This window comes from Chanodichthys erythropterus, chromosome 21 (assembly GCF_024489055.1).
Source record: "Chanodichthys erythropterus isolate Z2021 chromosome 21, ASM2448905v1, whole genome shotgun sequence".
Taxonomy (NCBI): Eukaryota; Metazoa; Chordata; class Actinopteri; order Cypriniformes; family Xenocyprididae; genus Chanodichthys; species Chanodichthys erythropterus.
The window spans coordinates 24668138-24680803 of NC_090241.1; the positions used below are offsets into that span (position 1 = coordinate 24668138).

At 39.8% G+C, this 12666-nt stretch overlaps 1 protein-coding gene across 5 annotated transcripts in view; it reads left to right on the forward strand.

The window, feature by feature from the left end:
• The window catches only part of herc2 (HECT and RLD domain containing E3 ubiquitin protein ligase 2), a 55659-nt gene that overhangs the window by 10203 nt on the left and 32790 nt on the right, over positions 1-12666 (forward strand). For all 5 annotated transcript variants that reach the window (XM_067374666.1, XM_067374663.1, XM_067374667.1 and 2 more), the window contains 27 exons: positions 83-305; positions 421-521; positions 2043-2184; positions 2716-2826; positions 3026-3197; positions 3274-3447; positions 3750-3938; positions 4068-4219; positions 5232-5389; positions 5497-5610; positions 5700-5951; positions 6320-6513; positions 6603-6803; positions 6949-7177; positions 7375-7499; positions 7785-7963; positions 8107-8291; positions 8392-8556; positions 9361-9546; positions 9782-9952; positions 10056-10159; positions 10251-10401; positions 10668-10882; positions 11013-11145; positions 11320-11447; positions 11700-11895; positions 11975-12105. In XM_067374666.1, coding sequence (XP_067230767.1) covers positions 83-305; positions 421-521; positions 2043-2184; positions 2716-2826; positions 3026-3197; positions 3274-3447; positions 3750-3938; positions 4068-4219; positions 5232-5389; positions 5497-5610; positions 5700-5951; positions 6320-6513; positions 6603-6803; positions 6949-7177; positions 7375-7499; positions 7785-7963; positions 8107-8291; positions 8392-8556; positions 9361-9546; positions 9782-9952; positions 10056-10159; positions 10251-10401; positions 10668-10882; positions 11013-11145; positions 11320-11447; positions 11700-11895; positions 11975-12105 — 4481 coding nt within the window. The remainder of the gene's footprint in view (positions 1-82; positions 306-420; positions 522-2042; positions 2185-2715; positions 2827-3025; positions 3198-3273; positions 3448-3749; positions 3939-4067; positions 4220-5231; positions 5390-5496; positions 5611-5699; positions 5952-6319; positions 6514-6602; positions 6804-6948; positions 7178-7374; positions 7500-7784; positions 7964-8106; positions 8292-8391; positions 8557-9360; positions 9547-9781; positions 9953-10055; positions 10160-10250; positions 10402-10667; positions 10883-11012; positions 11146-11319; positions 11448-11699; positions 11896-11974; positions 12106-12666) is intronic.

Here is a 12666-nt window from a genome sequence, read left to right on the forward strand (position 1 = left end):
CTTCACTCCCAGAAGTTGCATCTGAATTTGTATTTAGATATATTTACATATAATGGAAAAAATTCTTATCTTATTTGTACAGAAACTGGAGAGCTAAAGGACTGTCTGATGGCACTGGTAGATGACCAACAGAAGCTGTCTTCACAAACAGCTAAGAGCACGCTCTCTGCCCTGCGTCTGAGCCAGAGATTGGTGATCCTGGAGCGCTACCTTATCTCACTCACCCACAGCATGATGGAGGAAAAGTACAAGGTGCGCTGGAAGAGTCCCCCCAGCCCTCCGCTCTCTTCCATTGATAATAAAAGGTATGAGAAAAATAACTTTGATTGCAGTTCAGGATTAACCTTTAAACTGCTCTTGTTAGAAGCAATAATAATAATGGTCTGAAATGTTTTGCCTGTTTTTTTTTTTTTTTTTAAGTACTCGGCCAGTCAGTAAAGGAGTGGAGGGTTTGGCCAGGGTGGGATCAAGAGCAGCTCTTTCCTTTGCCTTTGCCTTCCTCCGCCGAGCCTGGAGATCAGGTAAGCAGTGTCCAGCATGGTATGGCTGACCATCAGGGTTACTTGCAGATTACCCAGGATCCATTTCCCAAAACAGACTTTGATTATAACAGCACTTCTGTTGACAAAATGATTCAGGCATCTGTTTTTATAGTCCGATGCTTAAAAAGAGTGGTTTAACAAAATCAGAGGATTTGCTGCTATTTGCTGCTACTTTACTGCTTCCTCCTGTGTTACATCAATCCCCAGTTGTTCTTATGAAGTTATAAAGGATCACCTGTTCAGAAATCTTTCCATTTAATGTGAAGGATACAGAAGCTTTGACACTGTATTTTACTCCATGACCCCCTTGTAGGATTCCTGTATCATACCGATCCGCTTGAGAAATGACATGCAAAGACAGAATATTGTGTCCAAAAACCAGAATCCATTTCTTCAAAACCAGGTTCTTGGAAATATTGACATAAGCATTACTGAACATGAAGCATATGAAAGCATCCCATGATATTATTATTATTATTATTAATGTATCGATCAAGTATAACATTAGTGAGTACTTGTCAACTTATATGTGGCCTACATTTACTAAAGTTGTTGTGTCAAATACGTGCTCAGCTTTTAGATTTTATGAGCTTAATGTGAAGCACATGAAATTGTTTTTCTGTTTGGCCGGGCATTAATCTCCACTTCAGATAGGTGCTACAAAAGGTCGACTTTGCAGCTTAACTCAGAGTTGAGGGCAAACGTGAGCAGAATTTTCTTTTCTGCTTGTAGCTGAAACCCTGAGTCTGGGCAGAGGTTCACAGACTGGTGGGAGATCTGGTTGTGATCTGTTTAGATGTTGAAAGCAGTGCAGCACAGTGTCCACAGGGAATGGGTGGATACAGCCTCTCTGGCCCAGGAAATAAAGCCGCCCTGAAACCTGAGCCATATGCACATTCCAATGAACGACTGAGAGCTGCTATAGTTGTGAGAATATGAGAGAAAAAATAAGGATAGGAAAGGGAGGAGGCAGATGTGTGAAAGGAAGGCTAAATGTTTATCCGGTGTTAAAGTTTATAGTGTTCATGTTTTCCTGTTTTTGGTGAAAAAGAGACATCATAAGAGATTGTACATAGCGCTGGATGGTATCATGGTCTATAGAAGGCCTGCTTTATGATATTACACTCCACATCCAGAGGTTCATTTAAGAATAAAGCAGTGAGGGCATAAAGGCTGTGGAACTTATTGATTTGTGTAAATTATGTGTTTTACTGTATAATGTTAGTTTTATAGTTTTGAGACTTGTTTTTAACTCCGTTGTTACTATATTATTGCCATATTTTGCCATTGATTTATAATGGATAATTCTATCTTTGGGTTAGTGTCCATGAAATTCCTAATAGAAAGTATAGAATTTAAAGATGCAACTTCTCTGAGTGCAGACTGTCTAAAATATCTAGTAGGTAAAGCACAGCATGGTAATGACAGCCGTTAAAGCATGTGCCATATTAAGAAGTCTTATATTCACACTCATTAACTGGTGTGTTTTTGCCATCTCAGGTGATGATGCGGACCTGTGCAGTGAGTTACTGCAGGAGTCTTTGGACGCTCTTCGGGCTCTTCCAGAAGCTACTCTGTTTGATGAGGGTACAGTGTCTCCTGTCTGGCTGGAGGTCGTCGAGAGGGCTACCAAATTCCTCAGGTTTACTACTAGTCATCTTCATTATTCCCAAATGCAGAAGTTGTAATATTTTTTCCTATGTAGTGAGTTTTTGTCTAGAAAAAGTTTAAGGTCAATAAGATTTTGAAAGAAGTCTCTTATGCTCACCAAGGCTGTTTATTTGATCAAAAATACATTAATTGTGAAATATTTAAAATTACTGTTTTACATTTTAATATATTTAAAAATGTAATTTATTCTTGTGATGGTAAGTCTTCAATTTCACAAAATTCTGTCATTAATTACTTGCCTTCTTGTCGTTCCAAACCCGTAAGCCTTTTGTTCACAAATGAATTGAACGTATATTTGAAGAAATCTGAGAGAGATTTTTTTTAATGACAGAATTTTTGGGTGAACTAACCCTTTAAATGTCTTTTTTAATCAATTTAATGCATCCTTGAATAAAAGTATTGAAAAAAATCTTTCTGACCCCACTTTTAAATGTTAGTCTATATATAGAATTTCAACATAAAGTGATCATAAATTCACTTCAATTTATATTTTGATTTTCAGTGACATCCATGGAAGTGCCAGTGGAAAAGCATCCAGTAACATTCCCCTGCAGGATCAGCACTTGGCCCTGGCTATCCTGCTGGAGCTCGCAGTGCAACGAGGAACTCTCAGGTACTCACAATTCTGTTACATATTTCCAAGGTCCAAAATGCATTTTGCTGATATTCCTAAAAATCTGTAACTGAAAGAGTTTTTCTTTTACTCTCAGTTGGCCCTTGGCGAATGTTCATTTTGGACTTTGCATGTGACACTTCTGAGACTTTTGGTAGGACTAAAGGGTCTCATTCATAAATACTATTTTGTGCTGTAGTCAGCTGCTGTCTGCAGTTCTGCTGCTGCTGAGGCTCTGGGACAGTGGAACCAGAGAGATGGATAATGAGCGGTCAACCCAGGGTACCAGCGCCCCTTTACTGCCCCTCCTGCAGCGCTTCCAGAACATCCACAGCAGTAAGGAAGAGCCTGTTCCCGAAGAAGAGATCGAGGTGAGATTGAATCACTGAATCATTTTTCTGACTGCGCTGTTCTCCAGGTTTTATATCTTACTACTTTTGTTCTCAGATCCTTTCGGCCCCTCTCAGCCCAAATGAGAGTTTTCTGCGCTACCTTACACTGCCTCAAGATAATGACCTGGCAATTGATTTGCGCCAGACAGCTGTAGTTGTCATGGCACACTTGGACCGCCTGGCAGCCCCATGCAGCCCCCCGCAGTGCAGCTCACCCACTTCTAACAAGGTACTGCATGCAACACACTCAGTCATGTTTTGACATTTTATTTGCAGTGTCATACAGGAAGTAACGGTAGCTTAGCATTATGTCATCTACTACCTGGTTGCCTAGATTCCCTCTATTCGTTGTTTGTGCTGAAGCAACTTCTTGGCTCTAGAGCACAGTGATTCTCCAGGAAGCCCCAGGGAACCCTCATTTAAATGTGATTATGTCCTTGTGCTGTCAGTATACTGTGCAATAATCCCTCTATGTGAAAAACAAAATCATTCTTAATAGAGCTCAATCTCTTTATATCATTCCACTTCCAGGGCACACTGCAGGAGGTGATCGGTTGGGGTCTGCTTGGATGGAAGCCTTACGCTAATGTGAATGGACCAATTCAGTGCAAGGCACTGTCAAACCTGGGCGTCACACAGATTGTCTGCTCAGAAAAGGGTTTTTTCATTCTGACCATCACTGGTGCTGTCTACACACAAAATTATAAAAGTACCACTCTAGTGAGTCCCTCATTTTGTTAGTTAATGTTTTTGTTTGTTTGTTTCACTTCCCTGTACTTCACAAATGAATGTGACTGTGCATATTGCTATTATGAACACTAAACCAATAAACCTGTGATTTCCCCTCAGGCCCCTATGTTAGTCCACGCATTGTCATCTAGGAAAATACTGAAGCTTGCAGCTCATCCTGATGGGCAGCACTACTTGGCTCTTTCAGTTAATGGGGAGGTGTTCTCCTGGGGTTGTGGAGATGGAGGCAGGCTGGGACATGGAGACACCACGTAAGAGCGCACCATTGTCATCACACTTTCAGTAATATCTCAAAGATTTGGGGTTGGTTTTTTTTAATGTCTAATGCTTTCCAAGCCTGCATTTGTTTGCTCAAATATACAGTAAAACAGAAATATTGTACAATTTAAAATAGCTGTTTTTAACATATAAAATTTTAATATTTTATAATTTAATTTATTCCTGTGATGGCAAAGCTGATTTTTGATCAATTAGAAATCATTCTAATACACTGATTTAATGCTCAAGAATTTTTTTTATTTTTTATTATTATTAATCATTTTTTGGAATGGAAATCTTTTTGTAACATCATGAATGCCTTTTATTCTGAATTTTGGTCCATTTAAAGGGTTAGTTCACCCAAAATTGAAAATTATCCCATGATTTACTCAACCTCAAGCTGTCCTTGGTGTATATGGCCGTCTTCTTTTTGACGTACACAATTGAAGATCTATTTAAAAATGTCCTTGCTCTTCCAAGCTTTATAATGGTTGTGAAGGGGGGCCAGATTTTGAAGCCAAAAAAATGCATCCATCCATCCTAAAAGTAATCCATACGGTGTCTAAGCCTGCGCTACTCCTACATCCTGCATATATCTCCAATTGTGTTCGTTTGAAAGAAGACATTTACACATAAGATAGCTTGAGGGATATATATATATATATATATATTTTTTTTTGGTTGAACTATCCCTTTAATGCATCTTTGCTGAATAAAAGTATTAAAAGAAAATCTGACCACAAACTTGAGTGTTAGCTTGAAAAAGCATGTAATGGTTAAAGGAAAAATAAACTAGAAAGGCCTCTAAGGCCAAGCATGTCACCATGGACAGTGAATTGTACAGTTTAGCATTAATTATAAATATATTTCTCCAATTAGTGTTGTGATTTGTCCAATCAAAATGAAGCATTCCAGATAGCCAGATTTGTTATATAAAAAGCATATATAATTTTTTTTTTTTTTCTTTTTTTTTTTTTTCACAAAATTTGTTGGATATTTTTACAGGTATTTAGAGGAACCCACCATGATTTCAGTGTTCTCAGGGAGGCCAACAGGAAAGCAAGTCATACACATTGCATGTGGCAGCACGTACAGTGCAGCGATCACAGCAGATGGAGAGCTGTACACATGGGGCCGGGGAAACTATGGCAGGCTGGGCCATGGTAATATCTACAGTATACCCAGCTAAAATCAACTGCTGTTTATAGCAAGATATGTAGAATCTTATCTCAGGACAAAGTGAAATGACATCTGTACTTTGTTTCTGAAGGCTCTAGTGAGGACCAGACCACTCCCATGCTGGTAACTGCTTTAAAGGGGATTAAGGTGATTGATGTGGCTTGTGGAAGTGGAGATGCTCAGACCCTTGCTGTGACTGAGAATGGTATGACATCTGAAAAGAAAACTTTTAGAAGTAGTTTTAAGAGAATGAGTGGATGATATGATCATATTTCTCTTGCTTACTCTTTACAGGTCAGGTATGGTCGTGGGGTGATGGGGACTATGGTAAACTCGGCCGTGGGGGTAGTGATGGATGCAAGACACCAAAACTCGTGGAGAAGCTGCAGGATTTGGATATCGTGAAGGTGTGCTGCGGGAGCCAGTTCTCTGTAGCTCTTACTAAAGATGGACAGGTGTACACCTGGGGCAAAGGAGACAATCAAAGACTCGGCCACGGCACTGACGAACACGTCCGCTATCCCAAACTGCTTGACAGTCTACAAGGTTCAGATCTTTTCTTTTGTTTTCAACCATTTTGTCAACATGACAATTTTTTTTTCTATACATTTTCCTGATCTTATTGGAAACAATTCCTCATTTTGAAATGTTTAATTTGCATATTATTTCAAAGGGGAAAAAAAGTTTGTTTTTTTGCAGTCTTTCATCAAAATATAGCAGTGTTGTTATTGTTAACTAAACTATTCTAACCATTAGCTAAATATTTATGCATTACTGTAGTTAAAGAAAATTTGAAATCAACCCAAACAAACACACCCCTCCCTTCGTTGCTTTGCCTCCAAAATGCACGAACACATAATGTAAGAGTATTTAATGTAAAGTCTGCTCTTAACATTCATTCTTTGTCAATTTAGGTAAGAGGGTGGTGGACGTAGCGGTTGGCTCTACACACTGCCTGGCACTCACAGAAGAAGGGGAGGTGCACAGTTGGGGAAGTAATGATAAACTACAGCACTTTGACACGCTCTTCTCCAATAAGAAGCAACCTAAAGCCCTGCCGGGGCTCAACTCCAAACACATAGTGGGCATCTCCTGCGGCCCTGGCCAGGTATAACCTGTCAGTCACCAAGATGTGATGCGTTGTATACTACTTTAGACTGTGTGCGCTTATTATCTTTCATGTATTCGGTTTCTCAGAGTTTTGCATGGTCGTCATGCTCTGAGTGGTCCGTGGGGCTCCGTGTGCCATTTGTGGTGGACGTATGCACTATGACCTTCGACCAGCTGGACCTGCTGCTGCGGCAGGTCAGCGAGGGTATGGACGGCAGTTCTGATTGGCCACCGCCACAAGAGAAAGAATGCATGGTTGTGGCCGCTCTCAACCTGCTTAGACTACAGGTCAGTCATCTAAACTTTTATCATTCTTCCATTTAAATGAGTGAATGTGCATTAAGTTATTCTGAAATAACAGTTTGAATGGAAGATCATGTATCCACTTAAAGTTATAGAAATGAAAATCATCATTGTATTTAATCTATTTCAGCTCCATGCAGCCATCAGTAACCAGGTAGATCCTGAGGAGCTGGGTCTGGGCCTGGGCAGTGGGCTGCTTAACAACCTCAAGCAGACGGTGGTGACGCTGGCCAGCAACGCCGGGGTGCTAAACACTGTGCAGGCGGCCGCCCAGGCCGTGCTCCAGAGTGGCTGGTCAGTGCTACTGCCCACTGCGGAGGAAAGAGCAAGAGCCCTGTCCTCACTGCTGCCCAATGCAGGTCAGTGCATGAATTCTGTCCTTGGAAAACTGCTAGATAACACTCTGTACTATATGCATCTCTCCTTTATCATATCTATCATATTGGCTGGCTGTCTTAGCATTTTTGGATATGTAAATAAATAAATAGATAAAAAGGTGATAATTGTTTCCAGCACAACTCTCATGGTCAAAAGCATTTTTGTGTTTTTTTTTTAGCATCTGCTAATGAGATGAGTGTAAGTCCTGGCCGCCGCTTCATGATCGACCTCTTGGTTAGTAGTCTGATGGCGGATGGAGGGCTGGAGTCTGCTTTGAACGCTGCCATCACGGCCGAGATCCAGGTCAGCATGTTTTATTCATTAGTCACTTCATCATTTATTCACCCTTTATGCCTTATATCTGCAACACTCAACAGAGCACTGCCAAAAAACAGACAGGAGGAAACGGATTCATGACCCCTGAGGGGAAAAGTGTCAAAAATTATTTAAATTTTAAATAATGGTGTAATCTTTTGTCCGAAACCTATATACACAAGATTTATTTTTATTCTATTCGATTTTTTTTGTTTTGTTTTTTTTGTGTTTTGACTTTCGAGTTAATTAATTTCTCTGTTTATCTTCTATTAGGATATTGAGGCAAAGAAGGAGGCACAAAAAGAGAAGGAGATCGATGAGCAGGAAGCCAGTGCTTCTTCTCTGCATCGTTGTCGCACCACACTGGACAAAGACCTGATCAACACCGGCATCTATGAGTCTGCCAACAAACAGAGCCTCCCGTTGGTCCAGCTGGTCCAACAGCTGCTCAGGTACTGCAGAATCGCTTTGCTCTATTCATCAATCAATCGTTTGGAATCTTACAGAGGGTTTCAACAAAAGTGTCATTTTCTTAATTAATTGTATTTGATACATCTGGTGTATAGCCTGTTGTAACTTTTCCTTTGTGCTGTAGGAACATTGCTTCTCAGACTATAGCTCGTCTTAAGGATGTGGCACGACGGATCTCAAACTGCCAAGACACGGAGCAGGTCAGCAAAGAGCGCTCGGCCTCTCTGGACCTACTGCTGCGCTTTCAGAGGCTGTTGGTCTGCAAGTTGTACGTGGGTGTCAATGGCACTGTGGGTGTGGGAGGATACAGTAAGTAGAAGAACTTAATTTTTTTTGTGCATGGCCTTGGGATTTTGTTATGGAAGCCACCATTTGAGCATCAAGTCAACAGTCTCTCTCGTTGTCACAGCTTTGAGTCACTCAGAGATTCTGGGAGTTGGGTCTCTTTTGAAGAAGTACATGGCTTTGCTGTGCACACACATTGGGGATATCCTTCCTGTGGCCACCAGCATCGCCCTCAACAGCCATCGTCACTTTGCAGAGGTGGCACGTGTCCTTGAGGGAGACCTCACAGGTGAATATGCCATTTCATGTTAACATATAAGATTCATCATGACTAAAGCGTTAGAACAATTCTGACATTAAAGGAAAATTTTAAAATTCTGTTTAAGTTCTGAAAATGATTAACTGACCTTCATGTAATTCCAAACCTGTCTGCTGTTAGTTTCTTTTCTTCATATGTTTTCTTAAATGTCATGATGTCAAACCCTTTTAGAAGGAAGAGATTTTATTTGATTTGAGGGGTACAGTGGTGTAGAGATTTTTTTTCATTGGAAAATGTCTTCAATCTCTTCCATCTAAAGGGTTTGACATCATGTCAGTTGTTTGCACTTTATTTGGTTTGAGAGTTATTAGAATTTGTACCCCAAAAATGTTGTCAAGACTTACTCACCCTCATGTTGTTCCAAACCTGTATGAGTTTCTTTCTGTTGAACACAAAAGAAGATATTTTAAAGAATTTTGAGAGCCAGACAGTTGATGGCACCCATTGAATTCCATAGTATTTTTTTCCTAATATGGATGTCAATGGGTGCCATCAACTGTCTGGCTACCAACATTTTTTTAAATATCTTCTTTTGTGTTCAGCAGAAGAAAGAAACTCATACAGGTTTGGAACAACATGAGGGTGAGTTAATTATAGAAACAGAAACAGAAGTTTAATTTTTTGGTGAACTATGCCTTTAATGGCAGATTTGGAAAAATACATTAAATAATGATAGTTTTTCTATTTTAAAGAGAATTTTAGTAGTAGTAATAATAGTAGTAGTAAATGATATTCATATTAATTTGCCAACCATCCTGTTCCTTCATCCTCCAGGTGTTTTGCTACCAGAGTTGATCGTGTCCATTGTGCTGCTGCTGACCCATGATGCTGGCCTGATGCAGGAGACTGGATCCATTCCTCTGCTCGCTGCTCTACTGGAGCACCTGGACCGTTTTAACCATCTCGCCCCTGGTACAGAGCGAGATGATAATGAGGATCTTGCATGGCCTGGACTCATGGGTATGTGAGAAATCCACCCATGTGCTTCTTTCTTAACCTAGAGAGTCTGATTGCACAGTTGAGTTATGCTTTAATCCAATCCAATCCTATATTAAAAAAAAAAAAAGAAATGTAAAGGAACATTTATTTTACACAATATTTAGTTCATTTATTATAGATATTAGAATGCAGAAATGCACAGTAGAGTAAATAAAGAGCAGTGATGTACAATTAGCTGTGACCTCTTTCTTTTCAGGTTTCTTTTTCAATGGGCCGAGCTCAAAGAACAACGAGGAAGTGTCACTTATCCGCAAAGCTGACCTTGAGAATCATAATAAAGATGGAGGCTTCTGGACTGTCATTGATGGGAAGGTCTATGACATTAAAGATTTCCAAGCTCAGACTCTAACTGGGAACAGCATCCTCGGTATAGTGAACATGCTACTAAAATGCCCGAAACCGTTTACTTGAAATTCATTTTCAAATAAATAGTTTTGTAAATTCATTTGTCGTCTGGTTTTCCTCCACAGCCCAGTTTGCTGGAGACGATCCTGTGGTAGCTTTAGAGGCCGCTCTCCAGTTTGAAGACACCAGAGAGTCCATGCAAGCTTTCTGTGTGGGCCAGTACATGGAGGTCTGTCTGACTTTGCATTCACCAGTTTCAACCTGCTTTATTCCAAAAATGTTCAGACTTAATTTTTCTTGTTGTTTCTCTGTTTGTCCAGCCCAACCAGGAAATGGTGACAACGCCTGACCTGAGCAGTCTGTCCTCGCCTCTTATAGATGCTGAGAGGAACCTGGGTCTGCTGCTGGGGCTGCATGCCTCGTATTTGGCTATGAGCACCCCTCTCTCCCGCATAGAGTTAGAATGTGCCAGTGAGTCTCTTTAATTATGTGTAGTAATGCATAAAAATTCAAGGTGCAAATAAAAGAAACAAATATAAAAATGTAAAACACATTATTTATACTAGATAAAAAAATATGTATACAAATTAAACATAAAATAAAAAATTAAATATGAAATACAATAAATATAACACATTTTATATACAATTAAAACATAAATAAATAAATGCAAAAAAAAAAAAAGATTAAAAGAGAATTTTATTCACATTTTAAGTCAACTTTCTTCTACCTTCCAGAATGGCTCCAGTCATCTATTTTCTTTGGTGGTCTTCAGACGAGTCAGATCCACTATAATTATAATGAGGAGAAGGATGAGGACCACTGCAGCTCTCCAGGGACCACCACACCAGACAAAGCCAAACTCTACTGCCGCAGAATCACCCTGAGTGATCACGCCCAGCCCTTCCTGCAGGCCATCGCTGACAACAACACCCAGGACCACACCGTTAAGGTTATACACAGTGAAAGACTATCATTTTACAGCCCATTCACTAAGATTTCACTGTCAAAGTGATTATCAGAACAGATACTGCATCATTTGTTCTGATGGTTAATGTTGGATTCTTTCTTATTTGCTGCAGGACTTCTTATGCCAAATCGAACGGTGCTGTAAACAGTACCATCTCATCACTCCCATCACTTTTCCACCAGAACATCCTGTAGAGGAAGTGGGCCGCCTGCTGCTCTGCTGCCTTCTCAAGCACCAGGACCTTGGTAACTTAGAAAGTGTTTGTTGTATTGAATGTTTGTAGTTTTAGTTTCTGAAATTCTGCTCACTGAACTAACCAAAAACACTTTATAAGTTTCATTGTTACTGATGGTCGTATTTTGTTATTCTTTGAATATTCCTTTTTATTCATTAATAGTAAAATCTGTTTCCTTATACAGGTCATGTTGCCCTCTCTCTTGTTGATCAATATGCATTGGGTGTAGACCAGGGGAAACAGAGGTCCCTCCCCAAATCTGTGATAGATGTGTGTCGAATGGTGTATCAGGCCAAGTGTTCTCTGATAAAAGTGAGCAAAGACAATCTAAATAATCCGAATAAATAATCTTTTTTTCCTCTGAATATTCAGCTTGAGCTGTCACATTTGGTATGAAATTTAAATTAATAATTACAGGACATCAATTTTTAGTACTTTTTACAGTAGCTTTACATTTTAATGTGTTAATACCAGGTGTTTGTGTATCGTGGTATGTCACATTGTCGTTTACACCATGATGACCTTTTTGACCCCATCTTCTCTGATCTTTCCTGTGTGGTAAAGACTCACCAGGAGCAGGGCCGCTCTTATAAGGAGGTGTGTGCCCCAGTGATCGAGAGGCTGCGTTTCCTGTTTAATGAGCTCAGGCCTGCCGTCAGTAATGACCTGTCCATTGTGTCCAAACTGAAGCTGCTGAGCTCTCAGCCTCGCTGGAAGAGGATCACGCAGAAACTGATCAGAGACCGCCGCAAAAAAAGAGGTAGTTAGTCTAACTGTTCATTTAAAATGTTCAATGTAAAATGTTCTATAATTATAGCGTGTTTCGCTTAATTTCTCAGCGCCTAAGAAGTCAGAGTCTGCTGATCTGGAGGAGTGTAAGATGGAGAGGGAAGGGACCAATGAGGAACCACCTGCTCCTATCAATCCCACCCCTGTGGACAAGAAACAAACAACTGTAAAATCTGCAAAGGTTTGTCTCTCTCTCTTTCTTTCTCACTCTCTCTAATTGAATCATGCATATCTCAGTCAGAGATTATCACAGCTGTCTATAAATATCTCTTGCATCTCTGCAGCTCTGACAGCTAGTTGTTATTTCCATGCGTTATATCTACAATCACTGTCCTTCCAGAGTTACTTGAAATACCTTCCTCTTCAACAGCCTCTTGTTCAGTTGTAGTTAATTATTTATTATCATTTAATGTGTTGTTTTGGTAGCTTTAAAGGCACAATATGTAAGATTTTTGGATTAAAATATCCAAAAACCTCTAGAACAGTGTTAAATATTTTGTTGACTTGTGTACTTACATTATCCCAAATGTTCCCAAGAGAAATATACAATTTTAACCAGGATACAGAACGTGTCTGTGCATCGCCTATCAATGACATCATACCCGCGTTATCCTTGGTTTCTGGTTTTATTTTGTAAAATCCATGGAAACACCAAAGATGCTTCAATATATTATGTGTTTTATTGGACAGGTGAGCAACTGTTTGTATACATTAATTGACATTTAAGATCTTGTTTTCTTGA